This window comes from Eubalaena glacialis, chromosome 1, assembly GCF_028564815.1.
Source record: "Eubalaena glacialis isolate mEubGla1 chromosome 1, mEubGla1.1.hap2.+ XY, whole genome shotgun sequence".
Taxonomy (NCBI): domain Eukaryota; kingdom Metazoa; phylum Chordata; class Mammalia; order Artiodactyla; family Balaenidae; genus Eubalaena; species Eubalaena glacialis.
Genome location: NC_083716.1, coordinates 153,952,213 through 153,973,060, shown reverse-complemented (window position 1 = coordinate 153,973,060; position 20,848 = coordinate 153,952,213). Strand labels below are relative to the sequence as shown.

Genomic DNA, 20,848 nt, shown 5'->3' with positions numbered 1-20,848 from the left:
CCAGCTGAACTATTTATCACTTGAAGCAAAAAGGAACAACTGTCTATGTCATGTCCAGACGTCTTTGTACTGTGTAGGCTCTAGGTGCATTGCATGTTGTGTCTAGATTTAACATGACTATAACACATGAAATAAAAAATCCATCAATACAGAGTAAATTAAAATTGGAGTCGCATAAAGAGAATCTATGGTGAGCTGTCTTTGAGTTGCCTCATTTATTCTTATTGATGAATTTTCATAACTTACTCCTTGAATAAATTATCCAAGAATCAGTGTGTGATTTTCTTTATATATTACTTCATATTTGTATAAAGATACTGCCATAATAAAATCTTATAATGATTACTGTTTTTACTATTTGGATGGGCTGGATGTTTTTTATAATGATTAGTGTTTTTGCTCTCCAATTGGACTGAATTTTTCATTTACAATTTATATAAAAATGGAACAACATTGCAAGTCTGCTATTAAAAAAGGTATAATAATTCTTTCATTTTTTTCAACTCTAGGGACAGTTAGATCTTTTCCTTCTTTGTCATACATATAATTGGCCATATCAGTAACATGATTACAATATGCAACTCCTTTCCTCCAAGATATCACATTTGAGTATTCTCTTCTTTAATTTCAATCTCCTGACATTTTGCCATTCTTATCCTGACTTATATGTGGAATCATGTGGCATGGCCAGTTACAAGATGCAGCAGGTGGGCAGGTTCTGCAACAGGTTACTGGAGCAAGGCAGTTACAGGCAGTTGACTCTGTGAAGTGTGCCATTTCCGTGGTATACTATTGTGATGTCCAAGTGATCTGATGATGTCGCTGATAATCAAAGAAAGCTGTTGACCATGGAGAAATCTCTGAAAGAAGTAACGAAGGATCTCAGCTAATGGAAGAACAAGGCAATGGAGAGTCTAGTTAAGAATCAAGTCTAGACAGGCTGGTACTTGATACCAGTTTGATCTGTTCAGACTAAGTGTTCCCTGTAGTTCTTCCATGCCATGCTCAGAGGTCCTAAATTACATCACCCTTATAACTAAGAGGATTTCCAGTAGTTCCTCTAGGTAGCATGGGTTTGTCTTAGGGGTATATGTGCTATATACATGCAAAGAAGGGTTGTGAAAGATAGGGAAAAGAGTTCAAGTTAAGTGACGTTCCAGACCATCCATTCCTGCTTTACTCAAGAGTGTTTTTATGTATATTACATACCATAGTTTTGTGTAGGAATTCCTTTGAGAAAAGTGGTTGCTTTAAAAAAGTTTGGGAACTACTGCTTGCATCTAGCACAGATAGAAAGACCCTGTTTAGTGCTGTCTCCTCTTTAGCTGTTGGTGTGATAGAGGTTTATTGAGTACCTGTTGAGTGCCAGGCCCTGGAACCCTTTACCAGGCATCCTGGTCATGTCTTAGGCTCCTGAACAATTGCTGCTCTGTAATCTTAGCTTTTTCCTGTGGTTCTGCACACAACTCGTTTATCTTTTATCTCTGCATTTTTTTGATGATCTTATTTATAATTTCAAAATAACTTCCATACTAAAGATTCCAAAGTCTGTGTCTCCAGCCTGACTTTGCCACTTTGTACCTGTGTGAGGTTTAGAAGTCATCCTTGCTGAGCCTCAGTTTTCTTATTTGTACAACAAAATGCCCTTAACCTTCCCAACCCTATAAGGATAAAAAGAGTGGAGGCACAAGTTTGTAAATTGCACAGATATAAAGAATAGTATCGTTTATCTTGCTGTAATCAGTATCTTCAGGATCATATTTCTAACTTCTGTTTTTTTTGCAGGAATGCTTGTTTGTATGGAACTTGATACCTTAAACTTAAGATTTACTAACAGTACTCAGTCATTCCTTTTCCTTACATCAGACATAACCCTTGAGTTTGCATTTTATGAATGGCACAATCTTTCCAACAGTCACTATATCTCAAAATCTTGAAAGCAGCTTTTAATCCCTTCTCCTCCTTTTAGGCCTTACTGTTATCACATTTCTTCAGGCCTTCATTGCAACTTGTCTGGATTATTATAATAATCTTATAACTGGTCCCCCGCCTTCAGTCTTTACTTCTCCTACTATGTCCTCTATCCTGTTGCTGTAGTGTTTATGTTTGTTTGTTTTTTGTTTTTGTTTTATTTTATTTTTTTTGCTTTTTGTTTCTTGTCTCCTAAAAACATAGTCTTCTTGCACATGAACTTCAGTCTCCCCCCACCCCTCTGCTTGTACATTGCAGTTAAGACTTGTCAGCCTTGCCTTCAAGGTCCTCTACAATATATATTTAATCTGCATTTGCAGTTTTTCCTTTTGTAGCTCCTCCATGAGCCTCCTCTTCAGCCAAACTCTTTGTTCTCCAACAGAGTATTGACCACTTTTGCTTCTGATCTTTCCACAGGCTCCTCTATCTGTCTGGAATGTCTTCACTTTGTTGTAAAACTACTGATTCTGTGAGGCCAGTTGAAAAATACCACCTCCATGAAAGTGTTTGTAACTTTTCCCTGAACAAATGTGATTTTGACTCTTCTCTCCTGAACCCACTATGTATGTCACTGTTCTTTAATTCATTTCCCAGCTACTCCCTGGTTGTATAATACTTCAGTATTATGTAAAATAATTACTTTGTTCTTAAGCTTAACTTAATCATTGTGTATCTGTTTCTTTGTGAACCATATTTTGAATCAGCCTCAGTCTCATGGTCAAAAAGTAGTTGGTGACAGTAATATATAATTTCATCTTATAGGTTATGTTCTGCCGTGTTACACATGCAAGAAGGAAAAGTGGCTCCCACCAGCTTCACTCTTGAAAATGTGAGGGGCCATTTTAATACTATTTTTTTCTTGATAAGATGCAGCAATATATAGTGAGAGAATTATTTCAGGCATTGGTATTTATAGCCATGTTGAAATATAATTGAATGAAAGTACCTTCTAATTAGAAACTAACATTTTATAGAAAAAGTAAATTAACTCACTTTTGGAAAGATGTCTTGCCTGTTCTTGTCTTTGATTAATCTTCAGAGGGACATTTCTTTTTGTTTGTAGTTTGTATATCCCTATTTTAAGGTCTTAGGCTATGCATCAAATCCTTTTTGTATTATTACAAATCAGCCAATCTTTTACTACTTTACTGTTGTCAACCATTCAGTCTTTATTGTTTTTTTAAATGCCAGAAAATAAAATGCAGAAACCCCACCTTATATTAATGTAATTTTATGGTTAAGATTTTACATTCACGAAAGTCCAGAAATTCAAAGTTATAGTTCCCAAAAGAATCCTAATTCAGTCACATTGCATAAACTGATATTAAGGCTGAAATGTATCATCATTACAGTAATGCAAAATACTCATATATGCATGAGGACACAGTTATGGTTGCTGAGGGAACCATAATTTTGGATTTTCTGACTTTTTTTGCACATACAATTTCAACCATAATGTTGCTAATGCATTTATTTTCATTGACTCTGAAGTAATATATTTGTTGCTATATTTATCTTAAAAATAAGTTTTCATGGACTCCATTTTTTTCTTCTATGTATCTATAAACCTATACTTACAGATATCTGATGTCCTTACAAAGAAAACTACCTAAGAAATATTTCTATATAAAAATAGTTTTTTGCTGCATGTATACTCATATCCTTCCTGCCTTTTTCTCACGCACACATACACACACAGCCTCACACACTTATGTTACATTCTGGCACATTATAGAAGCAGGTAGCATATCCACTACCTGCTGTTGAAAGTGTTGACGATACTGAATTATTTATTCTATCTTCTACACTATCCAAAATCATTTTGGGTACTTTGACACATTTTGGTCTCTTCCATATGGATACTTCATGGTGGCAGAGTTGCCAGATGCTCAGGTTTTGTGACAGTCTTAGTTTTTCAAGGACTGTCGGAATATTCTTGGGAGAATCTCTCGCCTTGTTACTGATTCCTATGGAGTGGTAAAATACTAACATTTCTTTGAAAGTGTTTTTCAAGACAAGGAGTTATTACAAAAAGTTAGTAGAATGTCCCATCTGAGAGTATTTCACTTTGGGGACTTAGCAATGGAGCAGTTTGTCATGAAATTTATTTGCAATGAGTTGGCATCACCCTGACAATAATATTAACAGTATATATGAATTTGGGGATTAAAACAAAGTTATTTAAAATATCAGATTTTAACTCTCATACAACTTCAGCCCATTGTTTATATCTCAGTTGCTAAAATGCAAAGATGAAGAGCAGGATGTCAAGTCTAGCTTATCCTTTTATCCCTTATCTACTATATGATAAACATGTAAATATATATATATATATAATATACTGAATATTTGCTTAATTGAGTAGAATGTGGATATTTATGGCCCCGGGCAATCCCGGGAATGTGGGATTTATGGTCCCTTTTTCTCTGCAGTATTAATAGAAACACACAATCTCCCCCCTTTCCAAGCCCTGCCCTTAATACATACTGAACTGGAAATTCTCCGTATCTTTTATGTCCATCTCAAGTGTTTCCTCCTAAAGCCTTTCTGGCTTTTCCATACCAAGTTTGAGGTTCCCTGCTTGCCTCTCTCATGGCTTCTGTGTATTTCCTGACATTCCCAGACCACTGTTATGCACAAGTAAAGGAAAGGGAAGAAAGGACTAACTCAGAAGGGATGCTTCCACGCTGTGCCTTAGGTATAAATCTCTTGCATGGCAGAGAGAGGCTTTAGATGACTTTCTGTGATCTATGGCATGTGAGCTTCAGTTGTAGGCAATGGAAAATTCAAATAACATTGAGACTCAGATGGATATCTGTAGTGAGCCTCTAGTGCATATTTATATGCACGTTCAAGTACTTTTGTCTATATTATGTGGAGAGAAGGGGCGAAACATGGTCAAAGAAAGTTTTTCTAGCTGTTTTTTTCCCTCAGTGAATGGGTTTTCCCCCCATTTAAATGGAGAGTATTTTCATTTCAGTGTCTAACTTGAAACTGCTCCCACTATTGGAATTAGGAGACAGGCTCACTAGCAGCACCTGTGTCTTCCTTTCTATTACTGAGTATCCTGGTCCCAGCTTTGCCTCTAACTGGCTAACCCAGGGCAGGTGACCTCATTTTGTGCTTCTCAGTCACCTGTTAAGGAAGTGTGACCTTGGGAATTCCTCCAGCTATAGTATTTGATCTCACATACAGTGTAATATAGTAGGTGAGACCAAGAGATGCATCTCAGAAAGTTACCATGTCAAGTAGATTGTGTTGAATGACCGCAATACTTCATTTTTAGATAATCTTAACAATATTGTTTATATAGCATTTTCTACTTTTCATCTGTTTTTTTTTCCCCCTGTACCTATGTATATATTAGTTACTTTAAAAAAAAAAGAGGGCAGGGACTTCCCTGGTGGTCCAGCGGTTAAGACTCTGTGCTCCCAATGCAGGGGACCTCGGTCCAATCTGTGGTCAGGGAACTAGATCCCACACGCATGCTGCAACTAAAGATCCCACATGCTGCAACTAAGACCTGGAGCAGCCAAATAAATTTAAAAAAAAAAAAAAAAGGGCAATTATTTAAGCTGTGGTCAAGGGAAGCATATTAAAAAAATTTTTATTTGTGAAACTTAGCATGCATGTAGAAAAATTTATAATTTTCATTTTACTCTATTAAAATAGGAAGTTTTGATCTTTCAAAAAACTAGCTTTCAAGTGTTTCCCCTTCTGTGCTATAGATTGGGAAACGTAATCTTAGAATTTTCACCTTGTTGTCTTGATGAGAAAGAAACTCAGGATTAGCAAACTAATGTTTATAAAACATCTTATCTTTAAAATAAAAGTATGAAAGGCCGGGACGCAGTCTGGAGACTCACACCTTCAAATTCTTTTTCTATTGCAGATGTACTACGTTAGTTAACGTTTCACTCTCCTAAACACTTTTTGAGTGCCTACTGTGTATGGTGCACTCTGCTGGCTTTGACTTTTGTAATTAATTACCTGGTGACACACTTACAATTAAAGTGATGGGTAAAATAACAAAACATTGGTGATAATAAATAAATTATTTGTGGGGAGGTATTTCTTCAAATGGCATATTAAGCACCAAATTCAGGGAAGCTTTCAAAGAACTGTCTTGGACTTGCCAAAACAAACATAGGAGAGGTAATCAAAACACAGGAATAATCTCTATGAGAAGCATAACAACAAAATGACACAAATCAAATGATAGAACAACTCACTAGAATATAGGACTCTGGGAAGCAAATTTAAAACAAATACTCATAAGCATGGAAAAATTTAGCTTTTTATGACTGATTATAGAAAGACTGAATATTTAGGAAGCATTTTCTTTTGTGCTTGTTAATTTTAGCAGTAAATGTAATTCAGTAAAAATAGCAGGTTAACATATTTTTCCTTATTAGTTATTTGGGCACAAAACACCTTTCTCTCTATGGTTATCAGGAATAGTTTAGTTCAGGGGGCCCTAACCTCTGGAACTGGGCCTCACAGCGGGAGGTGAGGGGCAGGTGAATGAGCAAAGCTTCATCTGTATCTACAGCTGCTCCCCATCACTTGCATTACCGCCTGAGCTCTGCCTCCTATCAGATCAGCGTTGGCATTAGATTCTCATAGGAGCGTGAACCCTACTGTGAGCTGCGCATGCAAGGGATCTAGGTTGCACGCTCCTTATGAGAATCTAATGCCTGATGATCTGAGGTGGAGCTGAGGTGGTGATGCTAGTGCTGGGGAGCAGCTACAAATACAGATTATCATTAGCAGAGAGGTTTGACTGCACAGAGACCATAATAAATCAATTGGTTGCAGAATCATATCAAAACCCTATCATAGAGTAGCAAGTGACGATTAAGCTGCATCTGGTGGCAGGCTTTATAGTGGTAAGGGAGTTGATGTACTTCAATTGTACAGCTGCATCTGGTGGCAGGCTCTAAGTCAGAATCCAACACTTATTTTAGTCCTCGTGTGGTCCGCCCATTATTTTATTTACCACTTCCATCCACGCCGCTTTCCCGCACTGCGCACTTGTCTCAGTCACAGTTTTGGTAAGCCCACAAGGTAACCCTAGCCAAATTAGTAAAAAACAAACATCACTGGAGAGCTTATTTGAAAAGGGGAAAGACCCAATGATGATACAGCAGAAGGCTCTAAGACTGCCAACAAAAAGAAAGCTGCATTTAAAAGAAAATACCAAGAGACATACTTAAATTACAGGTTCATTGCAACAGGTGATTCACATTCTCCAAGCCCGCTTTGTATAATATGTGGTGACCAGCTATCCAACAAAGCCATGAAACCTTCAAAACTGCTTCACCACGTGGAGACCAAGCACCCTGTGTTAAAGGACAAGCCTTTGGAGTTTTTCCAAAAGAAAAAAAAGTGAATACGAAGAACAGAAGCAATTATTGAAGGCCACCACGTCATCAAATGTGTCTGCACTGAGAGCATCATTCTTAGTGGCTAACCTCATGGCTAAAGCTAAGAAGCCCTTTACTATTGGTGCAGAGTTGATCCTGCCTGCTGTTAAGGACACTGTCGTGAACTTTTAGGAGAGGCTGGCACATGTTCCTCTGTTGGCTAGCACCATAACTAGACAAATTGATGAAATAGCAGAGGATATTGAGGCACAATTGTTAGGCTTAATGAGTCACCATGATACGCAGTCCAGGTTGACAAGTCTACCGATGTTGACAATGAGGCAACGGTGCTTGTTTTTGTGCGATACGGTTTTTTTCAGGAGGATGTGCATGAGGATATGTTATGTGCACTTTTGTTGCCAACCAACACCACAGCTGCAGAACTATTCAAGTCTTTGAATGATTACATATCAGGAAAAGTGAATTGGCCATTTTGTATCAGTATATGCACGGACGGAGCAGCTGCCATGATTGGATGACTTTCTGGTTTCACTACTCGGTTCAAAGAGGTCGCTTCTGAATGTGAGTCCACGCACTGTGTCATCCACAGAGAAATGCTGGCTAGCCGAAAAATGTCACCTGAACTTAACAACGTTTTGCAGGATGTGATTAGAATTATCAACCACATTAAAGTACATGTCCTTAACTCACGTCTGTTCGCGCAGCTCTGTAGGAGATGGATGCAGAACACACACGTCTTCTCTTATACACAGAAGTGAGATGGCTTTCTAAAGGTAGATCACTGGCCAGAGTTTTTGAGTTACGAGAGCCACTCCAGAGATTTCTTTTAGAAAAACAGTCACCACTGGCAGCACATTTCAGTGACACAGAAGGGGTCTCAAAACTTGCTTCCTTGTGTGACATATTCAACCTGCTCAATGAACTCAATCGGTCACTTCAGGGGAGAACGACAACAGTGTTTAAGTCGGCAAATAAAGTGGCTGCATTCAAAGCCAAACTGGAATTATGGGGGCGGTGAGTGAACATTGGGATTTTTGACATGTTTCAAACATTAGCAGAGATTTTCGAAGAGACTGAGCCAGGGCCTTCTTTCTCCCAGCTGGTGCATGGTCACCTATCTCAGCTTTCAAAAGAGTTTGAGCATTACTTCCCAACCACAAAAGACCCCCAAACTGGGAAGGAATGGATCCGTGACCCAACTGTGAATAAGCCAGGTGAATCGACTTTGTTCGTGCTAGAAGAGGATCAACTGCTTGAGATCACAAATGACGGTGGCCTTAAAAGTATGTTTGAGACAACTTCAGATCTCCATACATTCTGGATTAAAGTCAAGGCGGAATATCCTGAGATTGCCACAAAAGCACTGAAAAGCCTGCTTCCATTTCCAACATCCTGTCTTAGTGAAGCAGGGTTTTCTGCAGTGACAGCAACCAAAACGAGATTACAGAGTAGACTGGACATAAGCAACACACTTCGGGTGTCACTGTCTCCCATCACCCTTACGTGGGACCATCTAGTTGCAGGAAAACAAGCTCAGGGCTCCCACGGATTCTGCATTATGGTGAGTTGTACAATTATTTCATTATATATTATGATGTAATAATGATAGAAATAAAGTGCACAATAAATGTAATGTGCTTGAATCATCCTGAAACCATCTCCCCGCCGCCACCCTGGTCCGTGGAAAAATTGTCTTCCGTGAAACCGGTCCCTGGTGCCAAAAAGGTTGGGGACCACTGCTTTAGTTGACACGCCAGGTAGCAGATATTATTATTGTCGTTGTCATTGTTGTGATTATTTTAACTATTCCTGTGCCTTAACATTCAAGCCTAAATGATGATAATATCTAAAAGCAACTCTGGGCTTGCCTATGGTTTGTTTCTTAGGCTTGTGCCTGAACTGAGCTTATGTATCTATTTAAGCAGTAGCTTCTGGCTTGACAGGTCAGTGTGTCCTTAGATGTTTGTAATCTTTGACAACACTCGTGGGGTTGAATTGGAGTGACAAAGGACTTATATCCATTACCTTGGGTCTTTATTCTCCCAACTTTATGATATTTAGAAATGAACTCCAGGGACTCAGGAGTGGCATGAACTAAAGATCAAAGAACATTCCAATATAAAATGATATGCTGCTGTTAAGGAATAGTCTTCTACAATAGATTAATCATGAGGGGAATTATAAATATTTCACATACTAATTATATTAGTTTATGGAGATAAAACACCATATGAAGTGTTCCCAGCACACTCAGCGAGTTAGATGCGCTTTGCATGTTAATTGACTTACTTCATCAAGGCTGACAATCATGAATCCCTGAAGATGACAGGAATTATTATCATGATATTGTACATTCCTGATCTTTATACCAGGTTGACACCTACCTTTCCCCAGGAGTTCCTTTTCTTTGGATGGTATCTTCAGTTCTTGATATTTTAGCATGGTGAAGTAGAGAACAGTGCCTGACATATTATTAAGGACCCTAAGGAAAAAGTAATGGGCTCCATAAAAAATGACATCAAATAAAACTTTCTAGAATTGTGCTGGATGCTGAAGTAAGAAAAGTGCTTTCTTTGGGGGGCATGGGATGCTTCCCAACTTGTTTTTTAATGGTAGAAGTAACTATTGTATTGAACACTTTAAATAGAGAATCAACCAGCTTGATTTTCTCAGTATCATTGAGGTAATGAATGAATGATTGATTGATTCATTCATTCAGTCATTTATTTGGAAACATTTATTGAGCACCTGCGATAAGACAATGAACAAGGAAGATATAGGGCTTGCTATAAAGGAACTTAAGGTCCAGAGTGGTAACTGCCATGTTAGGGAAACTATAGAATACCAAAGAAAAGAACAGCAGATCCAATTTATCTCATCAAAGAGTATATACTCTAATGGGAGGAAACGAGACCTACAGTTATCTCACTCCTCATCTCTGGAAAGAGGTGGTGTTCACCAAGTCTCCGTATCAGGAATTCACTGACCATCTTGTAAAGACCCACACCAGAGTTTCCGTGCAGAGGACCCAGGCTCCAGCTGTAGCTACCACATAGTTTTCTATGAGAAAAATAAAGTGAATGAAGCTAGTTTAAAAAAAAAAAATGAAATGAAATATGGCGGAAACAAGTAGCACAGTATGTAAAATTATATAACAAACCAGACCCACATTTTTAACAGACATGTTTGGTGACCAAGCCCTTTAGTTTAATTAAATCTCCAATGCAGTTTCTTTCATTGGTCTATTATATATTATCTTTAGTTACCTACTGGACACTCCATTTATATTCAACATTTGTAAAATCTGTCTCTGTATTTCTCCTCTACTCCAACTGCTGATTTGTTTTCTCCTCTTGTGTTAAGGAATGTTACTACTACCCATCTGATCACACAAGCTAGAAACCCTTGAGTCACCCTTAGCCTCTTCCTCCCAGTCATCATCATTTCTATTTCCTTTGTTGCTCTTAATATCAGCCATTTCTCTCTATCCCCCCTGCCCTGCCCACCTCCTCATTATTTCAGTCAGCTGACTCCTTCCTGTTATTTAGGGTGTTGCTTAGATTGCATTTCTTCAGGAGGTCCTGCATTGATGGTCATCACCTTTCTGCAATTTGTCTAACAGTGTAATCTCCCAGTAAATATGTGATGAATGAAGGGATGAAATAAAACTGCTCAGGTTAGTACAGTTCTTCTTTGTACCATTTATATTCTTTTATTTCTCAAACATAGACTATAATAAAAAGTGCAGTTAGCAGGAAACAGTGAGTCACATTCTAATCTTAGATGGTTCAAAATCAGTGTGGAGTAACTGAAAAAGCAGAGACTTTGTGGCCACATCAACTTGGATTTGAAACTCATCTCTGCCTCTTAGTAAGTGCTATTGTCTTAGCACTTCACCAAACCTCTTGTAATACTTTAATTTCTTAATTGGTAAAATGGGGATAATAGGACATATCTTTTAGGATGATGATTAAATAAGATATACTTAAAAAACCTTGCATAATACATGGGTCCCTGTCTTCCTTTAGAATATTACAGAGACTTAAGGATCTCATTATCAAAAAAAGTGATGATGGAGAGCCGTGGTTTTAAGTGAATTGGTTTTATCTATATTTGGTTATGTATAGAACAACTTCCCTTATTTTGAGAGTGGTAGTGATGGTGGTACTTTATTTGATTCCTTTTCCTCTCATTTTACTACCGCTTTTCTTAGCCAGTGAGCATTCATAACTCAGTTAATTAAGGATAGTAAGAAGAAGTAAAGCCTTTCCAGTATGATAATAAATGTACAGTGGATCCCCATATGACTAACAGATAAAGTATGAACTTCTCATCCTGCATTCGGGTACCTCTAGGTCTGGTGGAAGATCACCTTTTTAGTCTTACTTCCTTTTATTCAAACCCTAAACCTTAGCCAACTGTCCTACCTCTCTGACTTATTTAAATAGCACTGATCCTTCTAGACCCAAAACCTCAGGACCCAGGCCTCCCCTGCTACCCTCAATAAACTTGAGACTTCCTGGTTTTCTGCTGCCCTTAGTTTTCTCTTCTTCCTCTGAACGGATAGGGCTTAGTGCCTCTGCCTTCATTCATAATCAGCCTTGCACTGCTTTGTTACATTTCTTGTGCAGGACAGAGCTATTACTTATCTTTTTTATTGCTATTTAATTTTTCCTCTACTTATGGCTTGTTTTGCCAATTATATTGTCAGCTCTTTTGGCACAGGGGTGATATACTTCTTAGCTTATCAAGTCAGGAGACGATAATATTTTGATTTGTTGACTTATTGATAGATGGCGTAAAACAGATATATCTATAAACGTTCTGAATGGTTCATGGTACCTTGTGTCTTACAAGAATACTCTTTAACAGATGCTAGTCCCAAAATATATAAAAAATGTTTCTGTACACAGTAAAAATTTCAGTTTATTTGTGATTTTTTTCAATAATAGGGCCCATCCTCCCTTCCTTTTCTTCCTTTCTTGTTACAAACATAATTACTGAGTATCTTTTATGGATTAGATACTATGTCAGATACCAAGAGTTAAAACACTTGAGAGCTTGCTTGAGTAATTTAAGCGATACCCGAATTTAAGTGGCACTGGTAGCTAAGAAAGCACCACAGGTGTTATGTAATTTGTCTCCTTAAGCATCTGTAAGGCAGGTCAGAGTGTTGATGACTGTAGAGTGGATAGATGTTAAGAAACCAGTTGGAGATTTTGCTCAATGGCAGGTCCTACCTACAGACCTCAATTCCCTGCCTTCTGGACAAGTGTTCTTTACATTGTGCTCTCCTAGCCATCATGATAAGCACAGGAAAGGAACATTACATGGTGGAAAAACTGACCTATTAATTGATGCTACATCATGGGACAGCTATTGGGAAGCTGGATACTGTGTTAGCCTGTAAATTACCCCCCACAAGAACCTAGGAAATTAAATGACTCCATTTCTTTTTCCTTTAAATATGCTTCCATCTTGTATTTTTAATTGTTTTAGCAAATGGAAACATTTGGTTATGCACGTTCTTCAAGGTTTTTGAAAATCCGTAGCATTTAAACGTGCAATAGAAATGTTCTAATTAAGATAAAGTAGCTGACAACTAAAGCATAGTTAAAACGAAATTTTGTATATCAATGATTAATGAATATTAGAAGTTTCTACACAGGTTTTTATAAATTTAAAAAATATATTTAAGCCGAAGACTTTTGAAATGTTTGGGAGTAATTTTGTCGTATGCATGTATGTATCATTGAGCTCCTGTTACATTGAAACACTGTCAACACACTTTGGAAGTGATACAACAGAGGAAAGGATAGCACTCCTCTTTCACTTCTCACATCCAGTTCATCAGCAAACCTGGACAGCACCATCAGCAAAAACCCAGTCAGACCGCTTCTCAGCACCATCAATGCTATCATTTTAGTCCAAGAGACTGACATTTCTTTTCTCTTCCCTACTCTTCTCCCTTCTTGCAAAGTGATTCCTTACAGTCTGTTTTCCATACAGCAGTCAGAGTAAAGTTCTCTGATATTAAAAAAATAATAAAACATCTCATGAAATACGTAAACAGATACAATAGAAATACAAGAGATTATACAAAAAAAATTTTAAACTTTATAGATTTAAATAAGTCTAAAAATCATGAATCTAAAAATTTAAAAATCATGTTCAGGTCGATGATATTATGACACATCGTATCATGAAATCTGTTAAAATATATGTTTCAGAAATAATTTTTAACATAGCAAAACATGCGTTAAAAGCAAAAAAAATTAAAATTGCAATAGTTTATACATATTACAAAGTGAAAGAATAAAGGTAAATTCACCCAATATGCATTTATTATTTTGTCATTTCCCTAGTTAAAATCCTTCATTCTCTTTCCATTGCTCTTACCGTAAAATTCAAAATTATTTTCATGTCTCACAAAGGCCCATAGACTTCCTCAGCATCTTCTCTGGCCATTCATTGAATTAATTGCTCCAGCTTCCTTGGTCCTTATTCAGTTCCTCAGCCTGCCAATTTTCTTCTTGCCTGAGCTACTTTGTTTTATATTTTAGGTCCATTATTTAGCCTAGTACCTTGCAAATAATAGATGCTCAATGTATACTGACTAAATGAGCACCAGAATGCAAATAGTGGCCATCTCTTTTGGGGTGGTTGTGCATGATAATTAATTTATAATTTTTGTACTTAAAATATTTTCTGTAATGAACATGTGTTTTCTAATTATCAGAAGGAAAAAAATAGCATTCTGGCATTCTAGAATTGGAGACCCTGGTAGGTGAAATTCAGCAAATCAGGGGGAACTTAGAAATTAGATTATCACAAGTAGATCAAGGGTCTATACAAGAAAATCAATTCAGTGAGGAATTGCATTCAGGTAGGATGGGTGGAGTGTTGGGTTAAGGGAAGCTGGTCCATCCAGAGTTGTGCTTTCCCATTAATTTATGGCTATTTAATTTAAACTTAAATCAAATTGAATTTAAAATTTAGTCCCTCAGTTACACTAGCTACACTGCAAGTGCTTGATAGCCATAAGTAGCTAGTTGCTGCTGTATTGGACAGTACAGATATAGAACATTTCCTTCATTGCAGAAAATATTGTATCACAGAAAGTACAGGATCTAGAATCCTGGGAGTAGATATCAAGGAACAGGAACTCAAGATAGGCAACAAAAGAATGAAGGAAGACTTAGGGAGTGAGGCTGGGCAATGTGTATCTAGACAAGAAATTTAAGTATTGAGCAATGTGACACAGCTGGAAGATGGCATTCACTCTTCTGTCAAAGGCTTGTTGAAAGCCCTGCAGGGAATTATTTAAGTATAAATAACAAACCAAATTGGTATCTGTGTTAAATCTGTGTTCTGTATCCCATTATGTGATAAATGGTTTCGGAAGGTGGGGGGCTATTGAAAAAACTTCATGGGCCAAGAGTGAGATAATTAGTCCATGAAGGATTGTCTCCTAGATTGTATATGGCGGTGGTTGGAATATTGAATGCCTGTCCTCTGTTTCTCATTTCACTGACCCTTCATGCCATTTAAGGTATAAAAGTATGCATCTTGATAATAGTAGTCACACTCCTACAGTGCTTATGTATATTTTAACATCTCATTTGACATGTTAAGAAAATAGGGTGAAAGGCAAACAACTAGTGTATTCAAACTGAATCAAAGAAAAATAAAATCTAGAAGTTCATTGTGTTGAATAATTTTGGATTCCTTAAGCAAATATGACTCAGATTGTAGGTATAATGTGCATTGAAAATACTTGAAGCATGTATATGCGTACAATCCCAAATACCTAGAACGGCATTCACGTACTTTTACAGCACAGAGCTGTTTTGGTTAGACGATTATAATAGCAGCTTACTTATACTTTTGGTGAGCTGGTAAGCTAATGATGTAGCCATTAATTTGAATTTAGCGGACATTTTAAATATAGGTTTCTCTTACAGAGACAAAAGTTGCAATTTAAAGCTCTTTGGTGGTCTAAAAACAGCTTAATTCTGTAGTAGCATGGTAATAAGTACTAATCCAGCTTATACAGTGATTGTAGTATGTCATGTTTGTGAAAGATTGCCCAACTGCTTTCTCTGGGTTTTATGTTAATTTAAAAATATTAAACATAAAACCTTATAACATCTTCATGCTGAGATAAACTGTTCAATTTAACTTGTGCTCAAGCAGCAGCTGTCAGGAATTATCTTGTTCCTAGTGGTTTTTGCTATCACCTTGTGCCCTTTCCTGCCAGAGACACAGTGTGGGATGGTAAAGCTCACCTTGTTAGGATTTATTGCTTAAATAATACCTGAGGCAAGATGAACATTGGGAGCCTAGGGATTAGCTGCTGACTGAGTGATGTCATTCATTGTATTATACACTTTTTTTTAATTGATGGAGGACGGCAAAGAAAAAAATTGCCTATGAATCTTACCTGCATTTCTTTTGTGGGCATCTTCATCACTTCTTTTTAGGTGTCATTGAGCTGAATATTTGAGGAGTTGCTTATTGTCCAATTTAACTTCCATTTTACAAGCAAAAAAGCAAAGAGAAATGTTTTACTAATGTTGGAGATAATTCCCACAATTTAGAAGTAGTGAGCGCTATTTCAAGATTAGTTATAAAAATAAAATGAGTTTTCTGTTAATGATTGAACGAACTGAAGGAAGTGTTGGTGTGGGCAGTCCCAAATGGGTAATATTATGAAAATCATTGCCATTTTACTTCTGAATGTATTGCATTCTCTCGTTTGAGAGCTTTTATTTGGAAGTCTCAATTTTAGATTTGGATTGCTTGATTATGGATCAGCTGGTAGATAGGGTAAGGAGAGGCGGTATGTGGTAGGAGGAGAGTGAAGGGCTTGCTTTAGTTAAACATTTGCTACAGATGTTCCACCCTGAGGATAGTTCTCTTGGAGGAAATGAACAATTGGAGTCTGACTAGAAATACATATATGATGGGTTTACTGTTTATGGAATGTGGCATATTTTTCCCTTCTACTTACTGCCATTTAATGAATATCCTCCCAAATTTGTAGTTTTATAAATGTATAACTTAAAAATTTGCAAGACTAGATCAGTGAGTTACCATATATCATTTATTTAGATTAATCACATGTTAACATTTTGCACATTTATTTCTATCTATGAATATTTGAATATTTGTTATTAGTGGCCTTTGGACCGAACTATTTAGGAATTAGTTGCAGACATCATTACGCTTCACATGTTAATAATTCAACACATGTCTCCTAAGAATGAGGATATTCTCCTACATAATTGCAGTAAAATCAATACACTTCAATTTAAGATTGATAAAACTTTACAATTTTATATTCAGAGTTTCCCTATTGTTCTTATATCTTCTACAGCTGTTTTTTTTTTCCCCATTCAGTATCCCATCAAGGATCACACATTGCATTTTGTTTGGGGGTCTTTTTATCTCCCTTTACTCTAGATTTTTTTCCTTTTATGACCTTGACATTTTTTGGACATCCAGCCCATTTATTTTGCAGAATATTTGTCTGGCTGTTTCCTCACGACCAAATTCAGATCGAGCATTTTTGTCAGGAATTGGTGATCTCTATCTTTCTCAGTGTATCACATTGGGAAATACATGATATCCCTTTGGCCCATTATTGTTCATATTAAGTTTGGTCACTTGGGTAAGTTGATGTCTACCGAATTTCTCCATTATAAGGATACGATTTTTTATAATTAATAAATAGATGGAAGCTGCAGTTAATGAGTTTTTCTTCCTTGTGTGTGAAAAACATTGAGTTTGCTCAGATCTTAATGATTAACAATGAGTCATTGTTTGCAGTAGTTTGTATGTTGGGACTGGGGAGTGGGAATAGAGGGGGGTGTATTACTCAATAACTTGATCCACAAGTTGCCATCTGTTTTCTTTTAAGGAAAGTATAGATTGACTGAGATTAAATTTTATTGTTCTCTCTACTAAAGATCAAATTTGTAGATAAGCAACTATCTTCATATTTCAGAATTTTCAATCTAAATTTTAGAAAAACTTATACTTAGTGGTGGTGGTGGGAATATTTTTGGAAAAAATAGAGGACATTTTCTGAACATGAATTTTCTATTTGCTTTAGTTGAGTACAAATAGACACTTTTTAAAAATGCATCTCCTTGATAAGATTTTTTACTTTAAAGCAATAAACCATAGCATTAATACAGCAATGTGAGTTTAGAGAGGTGGCTGCTTTTTGGTCTTATGTGCCTTTTTTAGCCCATGAAGAAGACACTTGAATTCCTCCTTATGATGTATGCACTTATTATGTAATCATTCTTCTTATGTGAAAGGCTAGTACTGCAGATCATATAAACACCTGAAGTTAGCCATTTGGCTTGTCAGCAAGGGAGAATTTATAGTAGTTGTAATCATGGTAATAACAAGGATGCTATTTTGTATTTATTAAGTACAGTAAAAAGCGTTTGCAATGTAAGTGGTCCACAACGAATTCATACCTGTGGTGTAATGAATAGTACTTCGGGCTTAGAAGACTGGGAATCTCTGCTTTGCCACTTACTACCAGTGTGATTCTAGGAAAAACCCTTAACCTTCTTGGACCTCATTTTTTAGAATGGGAATTAAAGCTGAAAGGGTCAAATGATGCTATATTATATTATAAAGGTGGCATTCCATCAAAATTGTGCCATCTAAATGTCCTCAGCTGCTCAGGGACTGTAATTTGTTCCTCTTTTGTGTCCACACGTGTTAGCCACCTCATTAGTGAAATATTTCCAGGTTGTCCCAGACAGTTGTCTGTTTGTTCCTCTAGTACTTTGTTCATGCCACTGTTATTGGCAGCATTCATTCTGCAGGCTGTCTTGTTCATCTTTTCTGTTCTTCCTGGCTTGACCCTGGTACCTAGTAGGCATTTATGATAAATGTTTGTGGAATGAGTGAGTAAATAGACACTATTTCATTTATAACCATGGATAGGTAGACTTTCAGTTTCCTTTTTTTCCCCCAAAGACAAGGAACCAGGCTTTCTTCATTTTTAAAATTTATGTTTTATATAAGGGATATTACAGAGTGTACATATGGTGCCATTAGCAGTCCAGTAATCGAGAAGAAAATATAAAAAAAAAACCCCACAAATATTGCAAAATATTTAAAAGGGGGGGCATAAGAAAACATGCCAAGAGAAAAAGCCCTCACTAGATAAGTCTATTGCATAAATCAAAAGGGTTTATGTCATAACACGAACACGTGCCATTCCTGCTCATATATTGAATTTCAGTAGTTGGTTGCATAAAGAAATAAAGTGTAATGAAACTGGCAAGCAAAGTATTCCCCAGTCAGCCTTATCTTTGTTCCATTTGTCCTTCAGATGGAGCTTTTCTTGGCTTTTTTCAATAAAATCCATCCAGCTTTTTTTTTTTTTTTTTTTTTTTTTTGCATCTCTCAGTAACTGAGCTGAGAAGACCAATGAGATTCAGGGCTTTTATAGTTCTTAGCAGCTGCTTTTTAAGAGATCAAAACTTAGAATGCTGCTACATGGTATTAAGGCTTAACTCTTGATGTGTCCCTATGGGGGATATGTTTTCCTTGGGGTAGATGAGGAAAGAGGAGAGAAGGCACAGGATGCCCACTTCAAGTATGCTCGGGGTGGTAACCCTAATTTCCTTGTTTCCTAGGATCCTCTTCGCAAGCTCAGTGCTTAACCTGACTGAACTGGCTGCCCTTCGGCCTGACCTTGGGAAATTGAACAAGATTCTGTACTTCCATGAGAACCAATTGGTATATCCTGTCAAGAAATGTCAGGAGAGGGATTTCCAATATGGATACAACCAAATTCTCTCATGGTAGGTATAGATTGTATCATTATATTTAGTCCTTTGCCATCTTTTTCCTTATAGTTAGCTTCTAAATCTGGAGACCTCCTGTACACTTATTTTAAAAATACCTTAAATTAGGAGCAAATGTTTAAACATACCTTCCATGGTAGGAATTACTTGTGCCTCTGCAATATGTACATATAAGAGAACAGCTAATCCTTTTATAAAATACATATGTGTAACAATCTAAATGTTGAACTAATTATCTAACTGTATTTTCTACAACATTCAAAATAGAATCAAAGGGGTGACAGGGACCTTCTTCAGCCCCTGATTCTATCATCTACTGTGTGAGACATACTTTTAGAAAAAGGCAGTTAGTCAACTTTTATTTACCAGCTACTTTCCATGTATCCAGCTGAAATCAAAATAGAAATTTACAGAGGAATAAACAAAAATTAAAGCATAATGGAGCAAGGGGTTTTTGTCCTTTTTTTTCTTATTGTTTGTAAGAGAAAACTATGGAAAATGAATCTTTAGGAGGTTTTTTTTCCCCTCTTGAGTCTTCTGAAACTGCCTAGCCTTAAAATACCATGACATTTCAAAGGTGATGGTCCTTCTCTACTGTTACTTCAGCAAAGTGTATCTCCTGAAGCTTAGTTAATGAAAGAAGTTAATAACAACTCTGAAACAGCTTTGCTATTGGATCCCAGCCACATAACTGCAACACTCAAAGGGAGTCAGTTTGGCAGTGATTGGGTTCAGTTTACTCACCTTTTTTAATAGTTATTAGCAACTGGGATTGATGATGTGTTTAAACAGAATCCCAGCTCTTTTGCAAGTATATTCCATAGTTTCACTGACATAGAAAAACAGCTAGATGGTAATACTTCTGTGTTTTGAGCATTTTGTAAATGTTTTCCTGCAATCATTTTTACAAGCTGCTTCAAATGAAGTAGCAGCGCTATCAAAATAGAGTGGAGCTGCTTCACATCAAATGTCTCATAAAAAAAGCAACCGTTTTAAAATTTCATAATAAAATTAAAATTCTTTATTTTATATTGAAACAGAGGGGGGAAATATGTTTTAAAAACAAAAATAAAATCATTTTGTGCTTTATCAATATGGAAAACATTTGTAGTATTCTTTTGGTTTCTTGAATTAGCATCATTCTTTTCCTCAGATAGTGTGTGTTTATTACCCCTGAGAAATTACTGGGGAAAAAAATTAAGTCTATTTTTCCCTTTATGGGTGGCTTTAAAGTTAATGGAAGTTACACCCACTCATATCAGAGAGGAAATGCATGAAAAAGAATATTTCTGTAAACTATCTTGGAACTTTAATTTGGCATAAACTGGGTTTTTAAGAATATAAGTAGTTGGGTTGAATGCCGTTTGAGGGCAGATAGCTAAAAAAATTTTTAGCTCACTACCCCTCATCTCTCTGTTTCAGAAAAGATTGTTTTGCTCAAAGGGAATGAGACTATAAAAGCTTATATATAATTTTTCAGCATTGCTCTTCTCAAGAGGGTAAACTGATAGATGAGCTTGGAGAGAAAGAAGTGGGCTTGATCATTGGTGGGACTCTTAGTGAGAAAAAAACTGGCTTGCAGTCGTCCAGAGGAAAAATAAGAGTGTCAGAAAGCAGTCCTGTTCAGATTCAGTTTGAAAAGTATGACTC

General features: G+C 36.7%; 1 protein-coding gene across 16 annotated transcripts in view; it reads left to right on the top strand.

Moving 5' to 3' along the window:
* GTDC1 (glycosyltransferase like domain containing 1) overlaps positions 1-20,848 on the top strand; it is a 533,399-nt gene that overhangs the window by 197,803 nt on the left and 314,748 nt on the right. For 14 of the 16 annotated variants that reach the window (XM_061183730.1, XM_061183712.1, XM_061183697.1 and 11 more), the window contains one exon: positions 19,028-19,195. The exons of 1 other annotated variant lie outside the window; for it this stretch is intronic. In XM_061183730.1, the coding sequence (XP_061039713.1) occupies positions 19,028-19,195 (168 nt within the window). Of the gene's footprint in view, positions 1-2,733; positions 2,801-19,027; positions 19,196-20,848 lie in introns of all 16 variants that reach the window. One more of the 16 variants, XM_061183725.1, reaches the window with a different exon arrangement.